This window comes from Salvelinus sp. IW2-2015, linkage group LG27 (assembly GCF_002910315.2).
Source record: "Salvelinus sp. IW2-2015 linkage group LG27, ASM291031v2, whole genome shotgun sequence".
Taxonomy (NCBI): domain Eukaryota; kingdom Metazoa; phylum Chordata; class Actinopteri; order Salmoniformes; family Salmonidae; genus Salvelinus; species Salvelinus sp. IW2-2015.
Window position 1 is genome coordinate 3678565 of NC_036867.1, and position 22545 is coordinate 3701109.

Here is a 22545-nt window from a genome sequence, read left to right on the forward strand (position 1 = left end):
GATAGGAGTCACAAAAAGCACAAATAGAGATAAAATGAATCACTAACCTTTGATCTTCATCAGATGACACTCATAGGACTTCATGTTACACAATACATGTATGTTTTGTTTGATAAAGTTCATATTGATATTAAAAAATCTGAGTTTACATTGGCGTGTTACATTCACTAGTTCCAAAAACATCAAGTGATTTTGCATAGCCACATCGAATTGCAAAAATCTCTGAAGTTGGAGACTTTTATCTCCCTCAACAACTTTAAAAATCTGCTATCCGAGCAGCTAACCGATCGCTGCAGCTGTACATAGTCCATCTGTAAACTACCCACCCAATTTACCTACCTCACCCCCCATACTGCTTTTATTTATTTACTTTTCTGCTCTTTTGCACACCAGTATCTCTTCTTGCACATGATCATCTGATGATTTATCACTCCAGTGTTATTCTGCTAAATTGTAATTATTCGATTTATTGCCTACCTCATGCCTTTTGCACACATTGTATATAGATTCTCTTTTTTTTCTACCATGTTATTGACTTGTTTATTGTTTACTCCATGTGTAACTCTGTGTTGTCTGTTCACACTGCTATGCTTTATCTTGCCAGGTGCAGTTGCAAATGAGAACTTGTTCTCAACTAGCCTACCTGGTTACAATTTAAAGGGTGAAATAAATAAAAAAATTCAACAGAAATACTCATCATAAATGTAGATGATAATACAAGTTATACACATGGAATTATAGATATACCTCTCCTTAATGCAACCGCTGTGTCAGATTTCAAAAAAACTTTACGGAAAAAGCAAACATTGCAATAATCTGAGACGGCGCTCAGAACAATAGTCAAATTAGCCGCCATGTTTGAGTCAACAGAAACCAGAAATTACATGATAAATGTTCCCTTACCTTTGATCTTTATCAGAATGCACTCCCAGGAATCCCAGGTCCACAATAAATGTTTGTTTTGTTCGATAATGTCTGTTATTTATGTCCAAATACCTCCTTTTGTTAGGCATTTGGTATACATATCCAAACGCTCGACCGAGCGTTACTTCGGACAAAAACTTAAAGTTATATTACAGGTCGAAGAAACATTTCAAACTAAGTACAGAATCAATCATTAGGATGTTTTTATCAAACTTCTTCAATAAAGTTCCAACCGGAGAATTCATTTGTGTCTTGAGGTGGAACGGAACGCAAGTGGATATCATGTGCAATGCACGTGACCAGAAAATGGCTGACTCCCAGACACCTGTTCATTCTGTTCTTATTCAGTCCCACAACACAGTAGAAGCCTCATTCAAATTTCTACAGACTGTTGACATCTAGTGGAAGCCCGAAGATGTGCAACTTCATTCATATCTCAAGGGGATTTCAATGGGAACTGTGTTGAAAACCTACCAACCGCAGATTTCTCACTTCCTGTTTGGATTTTTCCTCAGGTTTTTGCTTTCCATATGAGTTCTGTTATACTCACAGACATCATTCAAACAGTTTTAGAAACTTCAGAGTGTTTTCTATCCAATACTACTAATAATATGCATATATTAGTAACTGGGACTGAGGAGCAGGCCGTTTACTCTGGGCACTTTTCATCCAAGCTACTCAATACTGCCCCTGCAGCCCTAAGAAGTTAAGGAGAAGTTTATCTTTATTCGTATGTTTAACACTTGTATCGTTTATCAATGTTTATGATGAGTATTTCTGTAATTTGATGTGGCTCTCTGCACTTTCACCGGATGTTTGTTTGAGACAATGCATTTCTGACCATAACGCGCCAATGTAAACAGATTTTTGGATATAAATATGAACTTTATCGAACAGAACATACATTTATTGTGTAACATGAAGTCCTATGAGTGCCATCTGATGAAGATCATCAAATGTTAGTGATTCATTTTATCTCTATTTCTGCTTTTTGTGACTCCTATCTTTGGCTGGAAAAATGGCTGTATGGTTTTCTGTGACTAGGTGCTGACCTAACATAATCGCATGGTGTGCTTTCGCAGTAAAGCCTTTCTGAAATCGGACACTGTGGTTGGATTTACAAGAAGTTTATCTTTAAAATGGTTGATAATACTTGTATGTTTGAGGAATTTTAATTATGAGATTTCTGTTTTGAATTTGGCGCCCTGCATTTTCACTGGCTGTTGTCGAGGTGGGACGCTAGTGGTTGTGGAGTGGTTGAAAAAACTAGTTTTAATGAATCCAACCTAAGTGTATGTAACCTTCCGACTTCAACTGTAATTGACAGAGTGAAAAGAAAAAAGCCTGTACAGAAGGAACTCTGTGGCAAACAATTCACTTTTTGTCCTGAATACAAAGTATTATGGTTGGGGCAAGTGAAACACATTACCGAGTACCACTATCCATATTTTCAAGCATAGTGGTGGCTGCATCATGTTATAGGTATGCTTGTGATTGTTATGGAATTTTTTTCAGGATAAAGAAGAAACAGAATGGAGCTAAGCACAGGCAAAATCCTAAAGGGAATACCTGGTTGTCTGCTTTCTCCCAGACACTGGGAGATGAATTCACCATTTAGCAGGACAAAAAACGGAATGACAAGGCCAAATCTACACTGGAGTTGCTTATCAAGAAGACGGTGAATGTATCTGAGTGGCCGAGTTACAGTTTTGACTTAAATCTACTTGGAAAAATCTATGGCAAGACCTGAGAATGGTTGTCTAGCAATGATCAACAACCAATTTGACAGAGCTTGAAGAAGTTGAACAAATTCTGGTGCCTAGCGCCATGGACATGAAAGGCAATTTGTATCAGAACTCTTTGTTCTTCCATGATCAGAAGGAGAATTATGAAATCGCTACAGGTTTAGATAAATAAGACCCGCATGTGAGAGTGGCAACACTGCTCAGTGTTATTGGAAGAGTGCCATATGCTTCAGCGTCACCTAGATCTGGGGGAAGAGGATAGAAAAAATTCAAAGAAAATCCTTGACGGTTTGCAAAGACATTTTGAACTTACCTGTAATGTGATTTATGAAAGATTCATTTTTAACACATGATCAAACTCAAGGGGGCGGCAGCGTAGCCTAGTGGTTAGAGCGTTGGACTAGTAACCGAAAGGTTGCAAGATCGAATCCCCGAGCTGACAAGGTACAAATCTGTCGTTCTGCCCCTGAACAGGCAGTTAACCCACTGTTCCTAGGCCGTCATTGAAAATAAGAATTTGTTCTTAACTGACTTGCCTAGTTAAATAAAGGTAAAAAAAAAAAAAAAAAAAAAAAAAGCAGAGACGTGTGGTCAATATGTTGTGAGGTTGCGTCAATTGTCGGATTCATGTGATTTTGAGTCAATGAGAGACAAAATGATCAGAGACAGACTTGTGATTGGCTGTAAAGATAAGAGAAAGTATGCTGCGTGAACCACGACTTACGCTCTGAATAAAGCCATATATATATATGCAGAGCAAGTGAACAGACGCAGACCCAATTAAAAAAGATGAACACTGTCCCTGAACAGGCAGAATCTGTCAACTATGCCACTCAGAACAAATACAGAGACCATGTCGATAGAAAATGGAAACATAATTCATCGGACAGTGATCTAAGTCGGAAAAATACTAAAGAAGGGTGCACGTACTGTGGATCAACACACGCAAGAGCGAAATACCCAGCATATGGGGTTATATGCAAATTCTGTGGAAAAAATAACAATTTTGCTGAAGTGTACAGACAGACAAAGTAAGCCTGTCAATCTGCTAGAACAGGATACAAGCAGTGATCAAAATGATGATGAAGAAGCGAACATGCTATACATGACAGATGTTAATTCTGTTCAAAGTGGCAAAGATAAATGGTTTATGAACTTAAAGCTTACCCCCCTGACATGTGAGAACTGCGATTATGAACCAAGCAGCAGTATCAAATACCAGTTAGACAGTGGTTCAAATATACTCAGCTACAGAGACTTTATGCAAGTAATGCAGGATGGAGATACAAAGCCTCAACCAAGCAAGGCAAGACTAAGGCTGTACAATGGCTCGATTAGTGTGAACTACAAGCCAATCATGATAGGGAAACGTGCTAAAGTTCCAAGTGGTGAAAACCTTCCAAAAGCCTCTCCTTTCAGCAGAAATGTGTGAAAAGCTTAAGTTGCTACAGCTCAACCACCAACATGTCATTCATCACATCAGCACTAAAGAAAAACAAAAGGGCTCATCTCAGAGGCAATGCTGAAACAGTTTGAGGACATTTTTGAAGGGATGGGGGCTCTGCCAGGTGAGCTTCGCCTGGTGGTGGATGAGTCTGTTAGACCAGTTCAACAGCTTCCCCGCAGAACCCCCATTCCACTGAAGGAAAAGATTCTGAAGGCTGTTGATTCAATGGAGGAACAGGGTGTCATTACGAAGGTCACCAAACCTACTAAGTGGATAAGCAACATGGTTGTGGAAAAACCTGGCAAAATAAGAGTCTGCCTTGATCCAAGTGCCCAGAACAAAGCTTTATGTAGGGCACATTACCAAATGCCTGCTATTGAAGAGATACTGCCTAGCCTGACAAAAGCAAAGATCTTTTCGGTTATGGATGCAAAAAATGGGTACTGTCAGGTACAGTGGGGAGAACAAGTATTTGATACACTGCCGGTTTTGCATGTTTTCCTACTTACAAAGCATGTCTGTAATTTTTATCATAGGTACACTTCAACTGTGAGAGACGGAATCTAAAACAAAAATCCAGAAAATCACATTGTATGATTTTTAAGTAATTCATTTGCATTTTATTGCATGACATAAGTATTTGATACATCAGAAAAGCAGAACTTAATATTTGGTACAGAAACCTTTGTTTGCAATTACAGAGATCATACGTTTCCTGTAGTTCTTGACCAGGTTTGCACACACTGCAGCAGGGATTTGTGCTATTGGCATGGCTTCCTCAACATGATTATGCATTGGAGCAAATCAAGAAGTTGGTAAGCAACCAATGCTTAGGTACTATGACCTCCCTGAAGAAGTGACTCTACAATGTGATGCAAGTGACAAAGGCCTAGGGGCAGCGCTCTTGCAGAAGGGGCAGCCATTGCATTTGCTTCAAGGACGTTGACACCCACAGAGCAAGGATATACCCAAATTGAAAAGGAGTGCCTAGCCATAGTGTTCGCCTGTGACCGTTTTGATCAATACCTTCATGGTAGGGACTTTATCACGGTGCACACTGACCACAAGCCGCTTGAGGTTATCTTAAAAAATTATCTGACTGCCTTGAAGTGACTTCAAAGGATGATGCTTCAACGTTATCAACTACAGGTACTATACAAGAAAGGAATAGAACTTCACATTGCAGATTTCTTGTCTAGAGCAGTACTACCAACAACTAGTCACCTGCAATATCGGACAAATGAGACAGTGTATGCTCTACAGGCTGAGGTTGTTGATGTTTTGATCAGTAGCATGGTTCACATCTCCCCGCAGACACGGGATGCTATTAAGGCTCATTCAGCAGAGGACAAGACTTCTTGAATGCTTCAGTCTTTTATCCTAAGAGGCTGGCCGGACACAGGAAAGAGTACGCCCATCCCGGTGAGGGACTACTGGACATACAGAGACACACTCACAATGCAGGAAGAGGTTGTCTACAAAGGCGACAGGGTGGTAGTGCCAGAAACTCTACGCCCAATGATTCTCTCTCGTATCCATGCAGGGCACTCGGGTCGAAGCCAGTCTCAAGAAAAGCCAGAGGCTCAGTATTCTGGCCCAACATGACCCAAGAAATTAAACATTTTGTGGCTGTGTGCCACATATATAAGCTAATTCTATATGAAAAGGAAGATATTAATATAATGGGAATAATGCCAAGCCAGAGATGGTGCCTGTGGGGCACTTATCTAGGATATATAAACAGGTGCATTATGAATGTCTGATTAGGATGTTGTGACCCGTAACATGTTATACCTGAGTAAAAGATTATGCTTGAACTTTACTAAACTCTCTGACATTAGTTATTCACATACACACAAAAACACTTAGTATTGGATAGAAAATATGACTGAAAGCCCACAATCCTAAGGTTATTTTTGCCCCGTCACTTGGTTTGGTATAAAGCTGAGGGATGACGCTGGAGAAATGTAACCACGCTCAAATTCATGAGCTATGGATGCAACTGACAGTCAGTAATGATTCGGTACGACAGCTGTACTAAGCTAATCAGGTATTTCTAAGGTATTTATTTTCATATATATTATTTGAAATTGCCATTGGACAACTGGAAATATCCCATATTGTGCCTTTTTTAAATGGCTCGATGCTACTTAGTGCTATTGAGAACTTGGGACAGCTTGGTTGGCCTAGTCAAAATGTCACCTGGCTGATTATGGACCGTAAATGCATGGCTGGTGTTCAAATGATGTCATCGCTGACTTCCTGGAAATGTGTGTGTGGATGACACTGCTCCTTGCCTGTTTTCCCCATTAGCATTCTTCTATACATACAGTGTAATGTATATGCGCTGCTGTATGGTGTTACAGCTGTTATGTGATCTGTCTGCCACTTCCTAGATGCTCTGTTCCAGGTAGTCCTTGTTTTTCTTCAAGGTGTGTATGTGTGGGCGGGTGGGCATGGATCGTGGGCGCGAAACAAATACACACTCACACCGAGGCGATCTTAATATGTCCCAGATGGGGAATAAACAACGTATCCTTGAATAACAATGATTTATAGGGCTCAATCTATATCGGAATTATTGCCTTGACCTTTTGCAACTCATACCTTTCTTTTTATGTCAGAAATGACCAAGCTTGGTTTCTAACTAGAAGAACCCTTTTTCAGAGGAAATTGCTACATTTTTCTGCAAAGGTTTCGCTTCCCTATTCCTCCTCATAGCTCCTATCTTTTTCTGAAGGAAATCTTGTCCCTAGACCCACTGTGCTTGTCCCTAGACCCACTGTGCTTGTCCCTAGACCCACTGTGCTTGTCCCTAGACCCACTGTGCTTGTCCCTAGACCCACTGCTTATGTCACTGAAGTGTCTCTCTGTGTGCCAGGCTTTTTAAATATATTTTTTTACAAAGACTGCAAGAGCTTAGAGTACCTTCTTGAGACTGCTTGCATAACCTAATGGCTGCTGCGTGTGTTAATTTATCCCGTTGCGGCAATGCCCAAGGGGTCTGGGCAGTGAATCACCAAAACTCTTACCTGACTGTCTAAATGGCTGGCATGGTTTTTTCGGAACAGCTGTCAATCAAGAGGGTGCTTTACAAATAGCTTTGACAGAGACGCTTATTCGCAATATGGACACAATGGCTCCATATAATTTTGATTTTTTTTATAATTTCAGAGCATTGGTATTTCTTAAATGTTATTGGTGGCATAGAATCTTGTCAGCAGTGAAATAGGGGTGGAAGGCACTTGGTTGATGGCTATCAAAGAATGTGATTTAGGAAAGCCCCAAATACACCAGACTAGGAACCCTGGTTGTTCCTGGGTCTACTGTTACTGTATTGTATAAGGGGCTTAATACATTCAATATCTTGGCCTTACGGATGTATCAATACAATAGCCACATTACATTTTGCCCCTTTAGTGGTCAGACCTAGTCGCCATTGATGTTACCCTAAAATAACCTCCATGCCTCTGTGTCGCAGTAGTGCACAATAGTGTTTTTTGTGGTTGCCAGATCTCAACCCCAAAGCTCAACCTAGTTTTTGTGCTGGAGTTTAAACAAGAATTCTAGGAGTACTTATTTGCAACACGGCTCTTGCAGGTAATGAATAGGTTGAAGGTAAATTGAATTTACCCTTGTTTGCTTTTGGTTGGGAGGAAGGAATGTCCTGTGAGTCCGCATATCAAAGGTTTCTAGCATTGCGTTTGTTTTGAATCTGGTTTAAACAATTGCTTGTAAAAGCTTGGAAGTGTAAAAACTGAGAGGAAATGGTTAAATGGCATGCTGGGAAACAGCTATGGAGAAGGAAGTATGCCCCATCCCAGCCAGTTAATCCATGCCGGGATTTTGCCACTGCCTTACAAGCTGGAACTACTTGCAACAGCTTTTTTTTCGGCTCTCTTTCTCGCTCTCTCTGCCCAACACTACCTGCTCCGTTTCTCACTGTAGTAGAATTGTGACCTTAAGTTTCTGGATGTGTGTAAAAAAAAATATATATAAATGACCTTCAAATTCATATTTTTGTGACTGACTGCTTCTATTCGATACCACATGCTTTTGAGTGGTGCAAATGTAAAACGTGCATGGAATTGGAATTAACAAGAGTAGCACTTTGATCGGTCCTGTATTGGTGTTTCTGTGGGGGGGGGGGGGCTCTTTATATGAACCAGTACATTTTCATTCTTAGTATAATCTAAGACTAACGGTAGCCTAAACTTAGAAATATGGGGGGTGGGCTCTGTTTAAATGAACCAGTAAAAATGAATTTGAATGATTAGCTATCCACATCGACGTGACCACAGTGGAAAAGGTGGAAAGTACCTCGGTGTACAGGTCACTGACAATCTGAAATGGTCCACCAACACATGCAGTGTGGTGAAGAAGGCGCAACAGCGCCTCTTCAACCTCAGGTGACTGAAGAAATTCAGCTTGGCCCCTAAGACCCTCAAAGTTTTACAAATGCACAATTGAGAGCACCCAGTCGGGCTGTATCACCACCTGGTACGGCAACTGGAGCACTGCAACCGCAGGGCACTCCAGAGGGTGGTGCAGTCAGCCCAACGCATCACTGGGGGCACACTGCCTGCCCTCCAGGACACCTACAGCACCTGATGTCAAAAGAAGGCCAAAAGGATCAATCAAGGACATCAACCACTCGAGCCACGGCCTGTTCACCCCGCTATCATCCAGAAGGCGAGGACAGTACAGGTGCATCAAAACTGGGGTCGAGAGACTGATGGCCTTAAGATAGAAGCTGTTTTTCAGACTGTTAAATAGCCATCACTAGCCGTGTACCACCCTGCACCTTAGAGGCTACTGCCCAATATACATAGACATGGAATCACAGGTCACCTTAACAATTGAACTCTAGGCACTTAAAAAATGTTTTCATACAGCTTTACTCATTCCATATGTATATACTGTATTCTATTCTACTTTTAGATTTGTGTATTGTGAATTGTTATATGCTACTGCACTGTTGGAGCTAGGAACACAAGCATTTCGCTACACCCACATAACATCTGCTAAATATGTGTATGTGACCAATAAAATGTGATTTATTGGAGTTAAGGTGGCTGATGATGACGATAAGCATACTCCTGTAAGACTGTAACATGACAGTTTTCCAAGAGTTCCTCCTGGGCCATATGACCAATGGATGCTACACCGGTTCCCTTGGGCTGAGCCATGTCTTTAGGACCGTCCTCATCCCTTCTTCTCTCTGACTAGCGGTTGGTTAGAACAATTGTTTTGTTCAAAAGGTTTGCACAAAATGGAAAATTATCTTTGGTGCTCTTGGCATTGAAAAGAGAAATGCCTTATTTAGGATTGTCACTGCTGTTTTTCTTTGCGAGTGGCACCTTTAATCTCCGACCGGACTGCAGCATGTGGAAGGATCTGCCTTATCTACCTTCGGGTTACACATTAGCCCACATTTCATCATTTGTTTACCTCTGTGATGCACGGGAGTTAGGACAGGTACACGTAAAATCCATTTAGGTGCCCCCGCTTGGCAAAACCCATGGATTCTGGGAAGTCACATAGCCATGATGCATGTATTATGCAGTGCCTGCATACCAGTAAGCATCACTGTACTTCTGTTTTTCTTCTTGTTTGTTTAGAGGTTTCTCGTGGGGTTGGGCACTGTTTGACTTCATGCATGGATTAACCAACGAATCCCTACGAGGACTTTTGAGGCTTTTCATTTATTTTTTATCAGTCTTATTGTCAGGCACTTGACACTAGAACATTAATTGTCTGGAGGTTGCATATATTGAGGGTCCTTGCATTCATTTTGCAAACATGGGCCACTTGACATTGTTGGTGTTCGACCACTGTTCCACCGTTAACTTAAACTGTCCAATTGGAAATCCCTCAAGTGTGATCCATTCTATGGGCAGCCGCAGCTCCACCACCTCCTGAACTGCCATGCATGTCCAACATATTGCTAAACTAGGTACCCTAGAAAACCTTCCCTTCCTCATATCGTTTCCTTAATGACTAAAATGTCTGGTCTGGCTTCCACCTATCAAGTCCCTTTACTTCATCTGTTTAGGACACAGATTTGGAGACAACCAGTGCCTAAAATGAACACCCGCCACCCGTCAGAGTTTTCCATCGGAGGGTAAAATGTCTATTTCACGAGCCACAGTGCGAGCATTTCACTCGCATTTGTGCTGCAGTAGCTTTTTTCTAAGTATTTCTGCCGTTTTGTTTCATAGCTACAAATCTTATATAGCCTATCCCACCTCGCGCAGCAACACTGACTGGCTGGGGGCTGTGCGCACGTGCTGAGTGAAATATTCATTTTTAGAAGCGCTGCGCACAGGTATAAAAGTTGGTCTAATTTACTTGAAACTAAAGTACACTGAAGTGAGACTTCGTCCTAGTGTTTCTTGGCTATTTGCATTGTTTTGTTCACAAGCAAGGTTGTTTTTCCAATGTTTGAGTTTCAACTGCTAGGGAAGAGAAGACAACACGGCTACTAGTCAGATTAGCCAGACTCAATCTCACAGGTACAAACATGAGTCTTTTTGCCACGGTAATCTCCCACTCTTAAAGGGGCAGGTGAAATTTGTCTCATCTGTGATATTTTGTTTAAATGACTCAGGTCTAGTAATACATTTATTCTTTTAGAAACATTACAAAGCATTCTCAACTAACTTAACTAAATCTACCTGCCAGGGTGGTTGATGGACCAAAAAGTTAGTTTCAAGCCTTGGAGACAACCGAGAATGTTGTGCAGTGGCCATCAGTCATTTTGGAGAAGTTGTAGAATTGTTGTTTGAGGTTGGCATGAATTTCTAATAAGTAAAACCAGTATCTTGCAGTGCAGCCTGGATGAAAAATGCTGAACAGTGGATTAGGCTACTAGTTACTATGCTTGGTGTGGAAATGAGAGGAATTGGTCTGGCCAGACCAGTTGACCTGGATTAAACCTGTTCCAGGCCCTGGACACAATGTGCTTGCATTTTCGATGATGTAGGTCATTGATCAGAGCACTGGGATTCGGTTGCCGATGGCAGCGTCAATAGCGGTGTCCGTCTTCATCCCAGAAACCCAACCCTGGTTACCCGATGCCTCAGCCCCTGACCTCGCCACCGCATTGTGCAAGGTAGAATAGGCCGCAAAGCCTCACAATTGTTTGCAGTGGAAACCCAATATTTCCCACCACAAACTTTGTGTTTGGGTGGTTTGCTTTTGAGGCCACTAGTCCATGCTTTTGCCGTCCAATCAGTTTTGCCTTTGAAACAGCTTATTGCATTGCTGGAATATTGTTTTTGTTCCCAACTGAGCACAAACCCAGGAAGTATCTCCCGCTTTCTGATTCTGCTCTTGCTTTTTATGGTGGTTAGGCTGCTTCAGAAGAACCTATGTTATTTGGACCAGCTCAGGCACTTAGTCATAGTGTTCGGAACCAATCTACATCTAGGCTAGTCCATCCTAAAGCAGAGGTGTCAAAATCATTTCACGGAGGGCCGAGTGTCTGCAGATTTTTGGTGTTTCCTTTCAATTAAGACCTAGACAACAAGGTGAGGGTTTTTAATACCCCTTTCTCCCCAATTTCGTGGTATCCAATTGGTAGTTAGTCTTCTCATCGCTGCCACTCCCGTACGGACTCGGGTAAGGCAAAGGTCGAAAGCCATGCATCCTCTGAAACACAACCCAACCAAGCCGCAGTGCTTCTTGACACAATGCCAACTTAACCCGGAATCCAGCCGCATCAATGTGTCGGTGGAAACACCGTACACCTGGCGACCTTGTCAGCATGCACTGCGCCAGCCCGCCACAGAAGTCGTTAGTGCGCGATGGGACGAGGACATCCCAAACCCTCCCCTAACCCGGAAGACGCTGGGCCGGTTGCAGCCGGCTGCGACAGAGCCTGGACTCAAACCAAGAATCTCTAGTGGCACAGCTAGCATTGTGATGAAGTGCCTTGGACCACTGCGCCACTCGGGAGACCCTGGTGAGGAGTTCTTTACTTATTATTTATCTTAATTCAACAATCGAGTACAAATGTGGAGTGAACCTGCAGAGTTAGACGCGTGATCTAAAGGAGAAGGCCATTTTGGTCCGGGTTGCAGGCTTTGAGTTAAGAGAGCCACATTGGTAAGTACTCTGAATAGCACCTCTTTGTTCTTGTCTAGCACATAGAAAGAGAGGGAGCGAGCGAGAGCCAGAAAGTGCAAGAGCTTTTTAGAAGCTACATTTGCACAGACCCACTATGCATGAGCTGTTCTAGATAGTCCAGCCAAGTTTTCAGAGCTAGACAGAGGTGTGTTTTTCTCCCCCCAGCTTTCTCTCTTGCCCTAGTTGTCTGCCCAGTCCTATCCCTCTTTCTCCACTCCAGGGGCTTGTTTTGGATGCCCTGGTTTGGTGCCCTGGTTTCCATTGCATGTTCGGTCTGCTACCACCACAGGGTTCATGACACTGCTTTTGCTTGGTAAAGGGAACTGATATGAGCACCAATACTCTCTCTCCCAGTTCATGTGGGAATCATGTAGAAAATTCTTTCAAAAGTGTCACATTTTTTTCAATGTTATTTAGAGTTTTTCTGTAGAATGAGCCCGTCACAACATCACCAGCAGCTGAGCAGTAAGCCGCAGGTTGAGCGGTGCGTCCCATTTGGCTGCTATGGCTGCAACATCAGTGTTGGTTAGGCCTATTACAGACCGGGGAGGGAAGGGAAGTGGTGAGCTGTGAACTCCACTGCTCAGTGCTCCAGAGATGGGGCAGAGAGAAGTGAACAGAAACAAACCTAACAAATGTTACTGAAACAAACATGGTTTGAGCTTTCGCTCAAGTTACATTTTGAGATACATTTTTTGGCCACAGGTGTCTGGTTTAAAGGGCTTAAAAAAATAAAAATAAATAAAGTATATATATATTAATTACAGTACCAGTCAAAAGTTAGGGCACCTACTCATTGAAGGTTTTTGCTTTATTTTTTACTATTTTCTACATTGTAGAATAGAAGTGAGGACATTGAAACTATGACATAACATATGGAATCATGTAGTAACCAAGGAAGTGTTTGAAGAATCTAAAATATGTTTTGATTTGTTAAAGTAGCCATCCTTTGCCCTAATGGCAGCTTTGCACACTCTTGGCATTCTCTCAGTCAACTTCATGAGGAATGCTTTTCCAACAATCTTGAAGGAGTTCCCACATACGTTGAGCACTTGTTTTCCTTCACTCTGTGATCCAACTCATCCCAAACCATCTTAATTGGGTTGATGTCGGGTGATTGTGGAGGCCAGGTCATCTGATGCAGCACTCCATCACTGTCCTTGATCAAATAGCCCTTACACAGCCTGGAGGTGTGTTGGGTCATTGTCCTGTTGGAAATCAAATGATAGTCCCACTAAGTGCAAACCAGATGGGATGGGGTATCGCTGCAGAATGCTTTGGTAGCCATGATGGTTAAGTGTGCCTTGAGTTCTAAGTAAATCACTGACAGTGACCAGCAAAGAACCATCACACCACCACGTCCATGCTTCACGGTGGAAACCACACATGCAGAGGTCATCCATTCACCTACTCTGCATCTCACAATCACACGAAGGTGGGAACAAAAAAAACTCAAATTTGGACTCCTCAGACCAAAGGACAGATTTCCACCAGTCTAATGTCCATTGCGTTTCTTGGCCCAAGCAAGTCTCTTCCTCTCTTCCTGATTGATGTCCTTTTAGTAGTGGTTTCTTTTCAGCAATTTGACTATGAAGGCCTGATTCAGTGTCCTCTGAACAGTTGATGTGTCTGTTACTTGAACTCTGTAGCATTTATTTGGGCTACAATTTCTGAGCTGCAGTTAACTCTAATGATCTTATCCTCTGCAGCAGAGCTAACTCTGGATCTTCCTTTCCTTTGGCGGACCCCATGAGAGCCAGTTTCATCATAGCGGTAGAGGGTTTTTGCGACTGCACTTGAAGAAACTTTCAAAGTTCTTGGTCTTTTACCAAATAGTGCTATCTTCTGTATACCAGCCCATACCTTGTTACAACACAACTGATTGGCTCAAACACATTAAGAAGGAAAGAAATTCCACACATTCACTTCTAACAAGGCACACCTGTTAATTGAAATGCATTCCAGGTGACTACCTCATGAAGCTGGTTGAGAGAATGCCAAGAGTGTGCAATGTTGTCATCAAGGCAAAGGGTGGTTACTTTGAAGAATCTCAAATATAAAATACATTTTGATTTGTTTAAATTTGAGATTCTTCAACGTAGCCACCCTTATGGGCTTTTCCTCTCTGCCACACTGACTTTACGGGCTTTTCCTCTGCCACAATGACTTTATGGGCTGTTCCTCTTGCAATAAAGCTCAGCTATGAGGTTGAGCTCGATGGCTGTTTACATGTTGTTGATGCCTGTATTACTGTTCATACTACTTCAAAAGGCAGCTCCTTATTTGGTGAGGCAGACCTAAGTAACAATGTTGCTCCTCCTTGAGCACAGCCTGAAAGGCAGATCAGATCAGTGACTGTTTCCTCTCCGTGTGTGTCCCAGGGGCCGTAGCAGAGGCCGAGCCCAGGTTGAGGATGAGGACAGCATGGACGGGACGGAGACCGCCGAAGCAGAGAACATGCAGGATATGGGTGAGTTGACTGTCTCTGTCATCATGGAAAGGTTTGTGTGTGTGTACATGCCTGTATCAGTCTGTGCCTCTTTGTGTGTGCTTTCATGCGTGTTCCTCTTTTAATATTTGCGTGCTGTTGTCTTCATACATGTGTGCTTGTTTAGGCTGCCGTCACTGATAGGGTGGGGTGTTGGTATTCGGGGGAGATTTGATCCAGTTACCAAATGCCTCTCATCATTAAGACTTAGTTCTTTGGAGCTGTTGCACGACCACTACCTCCGCGATGCAGACCCGCTGCCCCCGCGATGCAGACCCGCTGCCCCCGCGATGCAGACCCGCTGCCCACGCGATGCAGACCCGCTGCCCCTGCGATGCAGACCCGCTGCCCCCGCGATGCAGACCCGCTGCCCCCGCGATGCAGACCCGCTGCCCCCGCGATGCAGACCCGCTGCCCCCGCGATGGCAGACCGCTGCCCCCGCGATGCAGACCCGCTGCCCCCGCGATGCAGACCCGCTGCCCCCGCGATGCAGACCCGCTGCCCCCGCGATGCAGACCCGCTGCCTCCTCAATGCCTCTAGACCAGGTATTCCCAAACTGGGGGACGCGCAATGTCGTCGGGGTAGACCAAATAAAAATGTGATTCAATAATACTAATCTTCACATTTTCAAAGTACATTTATATTTTCCAACGGGGCTATACATTTGGGTGAGTTTTCTCTCGCTTGAGTAGCCTTGTTTCACTGCCAAAAATAAAATTAAACCGTCCAGAGTTTAGCGAAATAACACAATGTCAAATACATGTAGCCTAATCAAATAATTAACATCCAATCACATTAACCGTTACTCTCTCGTGGAAACCTTCACTCTTGCGCAGACATTTAGAAACAAAACATGACCATTTGAAAAATAAGCCACAGGAGTTTTTTGAGTAGTAAGACATGTATAAAAGCAACAGAAACCATTAATAAGAAGGGGCTAGAATATTCTTATATGGTGAGCTACCGAGTGGCTAGGGCAGGCAAGCCCCATACTATTGTGGAGGACTTAATTCATCCTGCTGCCACGGATATGGCTGGGACAATGCTATACAGACAAAAAAGCTAAAATACAGTTAAAAAAAACCATACAGACAATTCCTTCATCAAACAACACTGTTTCATGACGCATCAGTGACATGGCAGGAGATATTTCTAAACAATTACTACTTCGCATACAAGCCAGTGAATTATATGTGTTACAGCTGGATGAGTCAACAGACATGGGGGGCCTGGCACAGCTCCTGGTATATGTCTGTTACGTTTATGGGGGGTCAATTAAGGAAGACATTCTCTTCTGCAAACCACTGTAAACCAGGACAACAGGAGAGGATATTTTAAAAGTACTGGACAGCTTTGTGACATCAAATGGACTTTGGTGGTCAAGATGTGTTGGTATCTGTACTGATGGTGCAATAGCCATGATGGAGACATTGTGGATTGGTAACGCGCGAGCAAGTAGTGGCTCTCGATGCCATTTGGGTACACTGCAGCATCCACCGAGAGGCTCTTGCTGCCAAGGGAAAGCCTGACAGCTTGAAAGACGTTTTGGACAGTACAGTGAAAATGGTTAACTATGTTAAAGCAAGGCCCCTGAACTCGCGTGTATTCTCTGCATTATGCAATGACATGGGCAGCGACCATGTAACGCTTTTACAATAGACAGAAGTGCGCTGGTTTTGAAGGGGCAAAGTATTGACATGTTTTTTTAAATATTGAGAGACAAGCTTAAAGTTTTCTTTACTGACCATCATTTTCGCTTGTCTGACCGCTTGCATGATGACGAGTTTCTCACACGACTGGCCTATCTGGGTGATTTTTCTCGCCTGAATGTTCTGAATCTAGGATTACAGGGACTCTCCAACTATATCTCCATGTGCGTGACAAAATTGAGGCTTTGATTTAAGAATTTTGAGATCTTCTCTGTTTGCATTAACAAGGACAACACACAGGTCTTTCCATCATTGTATGATTTTTTTGTGTGCAAATGAACTCAAGCTTACGGACAATGTCAAATGTGATATAGCGAAGCACCCGAGTTAGCTGGGTGTGCAATTACGCAGGTACGGACAACACAAACAACTGGATTCGTTATCCCTTTCATGCCCTGCCTCCAGTCTACTTGCTGATATCTGAACAAGAGAGCCTCAAAATTGCAACAAGCAGTTCTGTGAAAATTGAATTTAATCAGAAGCCACCGCCAGATTTCTGGATAGGGCTGCGCTCAGAGTTTCTTGCCTTGGCAAATCGCGCTATTAAGACACTGATGCCCTTTGCAACCACGTACCTATGTGAGAGTGGGTTCTCGGCCCTCACTAGCATGAAAAAGAAAGGTAGACTGTGTGTGGGAAAATATTTAAGACTGAGACTCTCCAATACAACCCAACATTGCAGAGTTATGTGCATCCTTTCAAGCACACCCTTCTCATTAACCTGTGGTGAATTATTCACAATTTTTGATGAACAAATAAGGTTTTATATGTAAGATGGCTAAATAAAGAGCACAATTATTGATCATTATTTGTGCCTTGGTCCTACAAGAGCTCTTTGTCACTTCCCACGAGCCGGGTTGTGACAATTCACACTCGTTCTTATGTTTATTAAATGTATCGTATAGAGTGTGTGTGTGGCAGGCTTACAATGATGGCAAAAAACTATATTTGAGAGTGCGCTGACCCTTGTGCTAGAGGAGGTACACAGCTGGAGGTTGAATGTTTGAAGGGGTACGGGACTATAAAAAGTTTGGGAACCACTGCTGTAGACAATAGCCTTCAAGTTGTCTGTAGAGAGACAATCTACCTTCCCCCATGTCTTTTTGAGGTATCCGTTGCTAAATGGTAGATGACTAAAGGCCGGTTCATACTTGTATTTCCACAGAGCCAAAATGTATGCCTAATCGCTGGCTCGTTATGGCATGTTTACAAAGCCATCTGCAGCTGCTGCTTGCAGGGGTCTCGCCGGCCCACCGTGCACTTCCCCAAACATTTCTAACCCGATAGCTCTGTGGATGCAACTTCGTCAAGGCAGAACATCCTTGGAAAACAAGGCGCCATTTCGGAGAATGCATTATGTAAATCAACTGCCAGAGGGCTGGATAATATTTGCGATAGAACGTGGTCAACTCCCCTGTTGGTGGTGGTGTTGGTTCGCGTTTCGCTGCTGGCATTTTGTTGACCTGTAAATGACTTCACAAGCTTGGCAAATGCCACACAAAGGAGAGAAATAAAGTCCAAATCATTTTAACTGCTTTTGTGCTGCTGTCACAGGGTGCCTCGAGTGTAAAGTGGTTTCCTTTCTCCTCATTGATCACTAGGTTTAAAGCCTATCCAAACCTTTCACCTGTTTGTGGTAATGACAGATGGGGGAGGAAGAAATTAATTGTATTGAGACCCATGCCTAGTTATGGTGATTTGCCTAGTTTTCTCCAATGCACGATGAGATCAAGGCTTCACACCAGCAAACGTCAATAGCATCACTTGATCTGTTCCACTTCTAAAATGTGCTGCCAACCCTTACCAGTGCACGAACACACACAGCCCCCCTTCCCCCATGCCACCCCTTACAAAAGCCTCTTGCCGGACCGGAGATTAATTTCCTAGCTATTAATTACACTCCAGGGCTTTTGCAGTGGGATTTTCCTAGGTGGAATGCTTTAAGAAAATGACCCCCCCCCCCTTATAGACTTAGGCCGAGTCAGTGTCAAAAGGGAAAATCAGGTCCCTGTTCTACTTGTACCCCACCTAGTTGTCTCCCTTAGGCCAATATTCTAATGCATATTCTGGGCCATCTTGTTTGTATTCCCTCTTAGTTATGAAGAATGCTACCAAAGACCAGGGTTTGCTTTTGCTCCAAGAATGGAGTTTTGTGTCTTAACAATACAGAAAATAAAGATGCAGTGTGTACGCTTCAGTGCTTTTGCGAGCTACAACAAGGATATATTTTATCCTCCCATTTCCAGAGTGAAGGAATGTCATCGCTGGGAAAGAGGGGGGAAAAAAGCAAAGTTCCTTATCACTCTTTAATGAGTGGTTGAGAATCACGTCCGGGTCAACGGTTCAAAATAACGCATTTTCGGCTTTTCAAGTGGCGCAGCGGAGTGAATGATTTATGAAAGTATTGTGAATGCCTGATTGAGGATTTTGGATGCCCTACTGTTTCAGGACTTAATTTAACCCTATAAAAAATATATACAACTAAGAAGGAAATGGATCAGAATCTGGGTGTTGTATTTCATTAACTCTCTCTGGGAAGTCTGCTCCACGCTGAGACTAGGGCCTTATCAAGGCTCTTATTGATATTGCTAAGGTGTTTTATCCAAGAGGGAATCTAAAGATTTTGAGTTTCTCATAATTACAATGATATATTAGACTACTCATTCTGGACAGAGGTGTGTCCTTCCAGAACAATTGCAGATCTTCATTTTGTGAATTCACATATTTCATATGTATTTCTCCTGATGTTATAATTTTAAATGAAATGTAAAATCCAGAATGACGGTAACTAGCCTAACCACAAGATCAAAGGTGTTCAATAACTGTATGGATTTTATAATTATTTTTCTACCAATCAGCAAATGCTAAAAATGAGACTGCATTCTGCAGTCTGTGCTCCCGTGTGGTTTATTAGTGACCATGTTTTGACCACTTCGTCAACCTTATCCCTAATAACCCACATGGGAGCATAGATGGCAGTGTGTGGAGCATAGATGGCAGTGTGTGGAGCATAGATGGCAGTGTGTGGAGCATAGATGGCAGTGTGAATTAACAGTGGAAGTTACTAGCCGAGGTATCGAATGTAACACAACTGATTACCAGAAAGCAAACAAATGTTGCCCATACACGCCAACAGTGATAGGCATTGTTGATAAATGTAATTGGTCTGTCCCATTTGATGTAAAGTTTCTAAACTCTAAATTATTTGGCCTGCTATTATTTCCCCTGAACTCCTGTGTAAGCAACTCTATCGGAAAAGAGTGCCACATTTTTGTCGCTTTAAAGGTCAAGGTAAAGGTCACGTCATCTCTTTTTGCCCGGACGCGTTGTGACATTTTCGGCAATGCTTTTGTGATTTTCAGATGAATTGACTGGAGTTCACAGCCCTTCTCCTACTGAAAGGGTTGCTAGAGCTCAAAGCATTCACTAAGCCCACACAATCTCAGTGTTGCTTTTAGTAACACTAGAATAGAGAAAGTTTGCAGGGTAATGTTCATTTAAGGCATGCAATGGAAACTGTTTTAATGTTTTCCAACAGAAAAATGAAAATGAGCACTTCTTATTGTGAGTCCATATTATAAGTCCAGGTAGTCACCCTGTTTCAGTGAGTTTTATTCCATTTGGTGGTTAATGAACACAACCCAGAGGTGCCAGTTGCACTGAGCCTTTGACTGGCAGGTGAGGGGTTAGGACTAATCCTTTTGCTGTTCAGCAAAACTCTGTTTTTCTTTGGTCTTAGTTTTGCATAGACAATGGTTTGGAATGAAAAACTCTGTGTTTGCATAGTCTGACAAACTCGTGTGTCACAATAAATAAAAAAAAATCTGACAATGTGTTCCTAAAAGAGTCCTGAGGGAAACTAGACCAGGTTTCATCTGAATAAGGTGTTGTTGCCTATGTCAACTGTGTTCCCAAAGAGAAACAAGTCAACTGTCACCCTGGATTTTGCTAGTTTGAATAATTTGGTAGTGAGCACTACTGCTGTCCAATGACTAAATGGTCTGTTATAGTCAGGAGACATACTAAGTGCTTTTTGAATGTGGTTTCCCGCGTTTTGAATAAATAACAGTGTGACCTCTACCCCCTCTTTTCCTCACAGAAGTTAAGGAGCTGGTCCTGGATGTCGAGGAGGAGATCATGGTGCCTAGCCTCAGGGACGACAGACCCCTCTCCCCACTCTTCCAGCGCTCCATGTCGGAGGACTCTGCAGGATCCTCCGCCTCGACCCTGGAGCACGCCAAAGTCCGGTAAGAGGAAGAGACAATGTGAGTTGAGTAGGGTGAGGGGAAGAGAGTGACATAGAAAGAGTGTGCGTGCGTGCCAGATGGCCAGAATAAGGCAGAGCAGGAGATGGCGGCAGGGAAAGGGAAAATGAGATTCCAGTAAGAGAGGCAGAGTAAGACTGACATTCTAGCCATTCTCAGAGGGAGGGAGAGTGCGAAGGAGAGAGGGGGGGTGTGTAGTCACATAATAGAGAAGGAGAGGATAGAAATGAGAGGGCATTGGTGAGTGAGAAAATGACTCTCAGACATGCTGAGTCACAGCTGTGTGTGTGTGTGAGGAGTCCAGGGAGAGGTGTGTGGTTAACAGTGGATGGAGGGCAAAGCATGTGTATATTTATGTCTCAACGCACACACAGTGGGTATAGGTGTTTGTGCAACCCAACAAAATGATTGTGGGCCAATGTGTGCATTGGACAGAGGGAATAAGCAAAAGAAAAGAGGGACAGGGTATTTTCAGAGAGTGTGAGGGAGGAGTGTGCTTGCATGCTTGAATGAGCCACCATGGTGGGGAGGGGGGACGGGGGATGGGGAGGGGAAGGCGTGCAGGGAAGGTAAGCGAGGGAGGTAGAAAGACGAGGTGGGGGAGGGGAACGAGCAGCGGAAATAATTGAGCGCTGGGGATTGTGGGTAGAAGGGAAAAGCAGGCCGGGTAAAGAGGTCTCGGGGCCATCGGGGGGTAGCCTGCAGACTGCAGGGCTGCTACTGTAATTAGTAAAGGGAGGGAGAGAGCGAGAGAAACAAGGGGATGGCTTTTTCTTACTAGTTCCAATTAGTAGAGATTGTGTTCCCGCTAGTGTACAGTAGAGAGGCCCTGACAACATGTGGAGGGATGCAGGAAGTCAGACAGACGGGCGCAGACATATGCACATGCATACTCATCGTACACACACACTAGAGCCCTGCACGGCATGAATTTTAAGCCCGAGCCCTACCCATGCCACAACGTTCAGGACCTACCCTACCCATGCCCGGCACTACTACAATTTAAGGCCCGGCACTACCAGAAATCAGAAATAACTTCCTCCGTTAGTAAATCCGTTAGCTGCTCCTCTCTGTCTGTCATTCGTTCCCTGCGCGCTGCTTGCTAATGGCGGCTCTGGGTCTGTGAATATTCATAGCAATGGCTCCACTTGGGCTGCTCTGCTCAATGACGAGACATGAGAGAGCAGCAGTTAGCTACTTTTCGTCACTCTAATCTCCGTCAAAACTATTTTCTGTGAAATAATCTCTCCTGTTTTCTATTTGACGATGTTGATGCACTTCTGACACCATGTTATGTTCTTAGTCAGATATGACTGTACTGCGCAGCAGAGCACGAGCAAATGGCTCAGCTTCAAAATGTTAGTAATGCCCTGCCCGTATCCTAGTTATTGATGGAAGAACTGGCCCTATCCGGCCCTAACTTGATGTATAATGTCGGGGCTCGTCGGGCTAAGGTCGGGTACCAAAACATGTATACCATTGTCGTAAAAGAATAAAGACTACTATATTCAACACTGTTTTAATAGGGAATGGCCAGGGACCTCACCATACGATATGATAATATATGATAATATGATAATATAATATGTATTGCGATTCTCACAATTCTATGTTTTGTGATTCGATACTGCGATTTTGAGATTTGATGTTCCAAACATATTGCTCTCTATATGTCTGCTGCAGAGAGACGAGAGAGCATGAGAAAATGTGTTTTGATCAGTCATGGAAATAAAAGTGCTGAAAGCATGTTGGCTCCCTATTTAAAAAAAGATGGAGAAAAAGCTGATTTAAAAATGTTGTTTTTGTGCAGGTACATCCGACTACTAGTGTTGTCA

The 22545-nt window shown here is 43.2% G+C and overlaps 1 protein-coding gene across 1 annotated transcript in view; it reads left to right on the forward strand.

Moving 5' to 3' along the window:
• Nucleotides 1-22545, forward strand: part of LOC111953859 (histone-lysine N-methyltransferase 2D-like) — a 127963-nt gene that overhangs the window by 19286 nt on the left and 86132 nt on the right. Inside the window, exons 3-4 of the mRNA XM_070435669.1 lie at nucleotides 14628-14716; nucleotides 20545-20692. Coding sequence (XP_070291770.1) covers nucleotides 14628-14716; nucleotides 20545-20692 — 237 coding nt within the window. The remainder of the gene's footprint in view (nucleotides 1-14627; nucleotides 14717-20544; nucleotides 20693-22545) is intronic.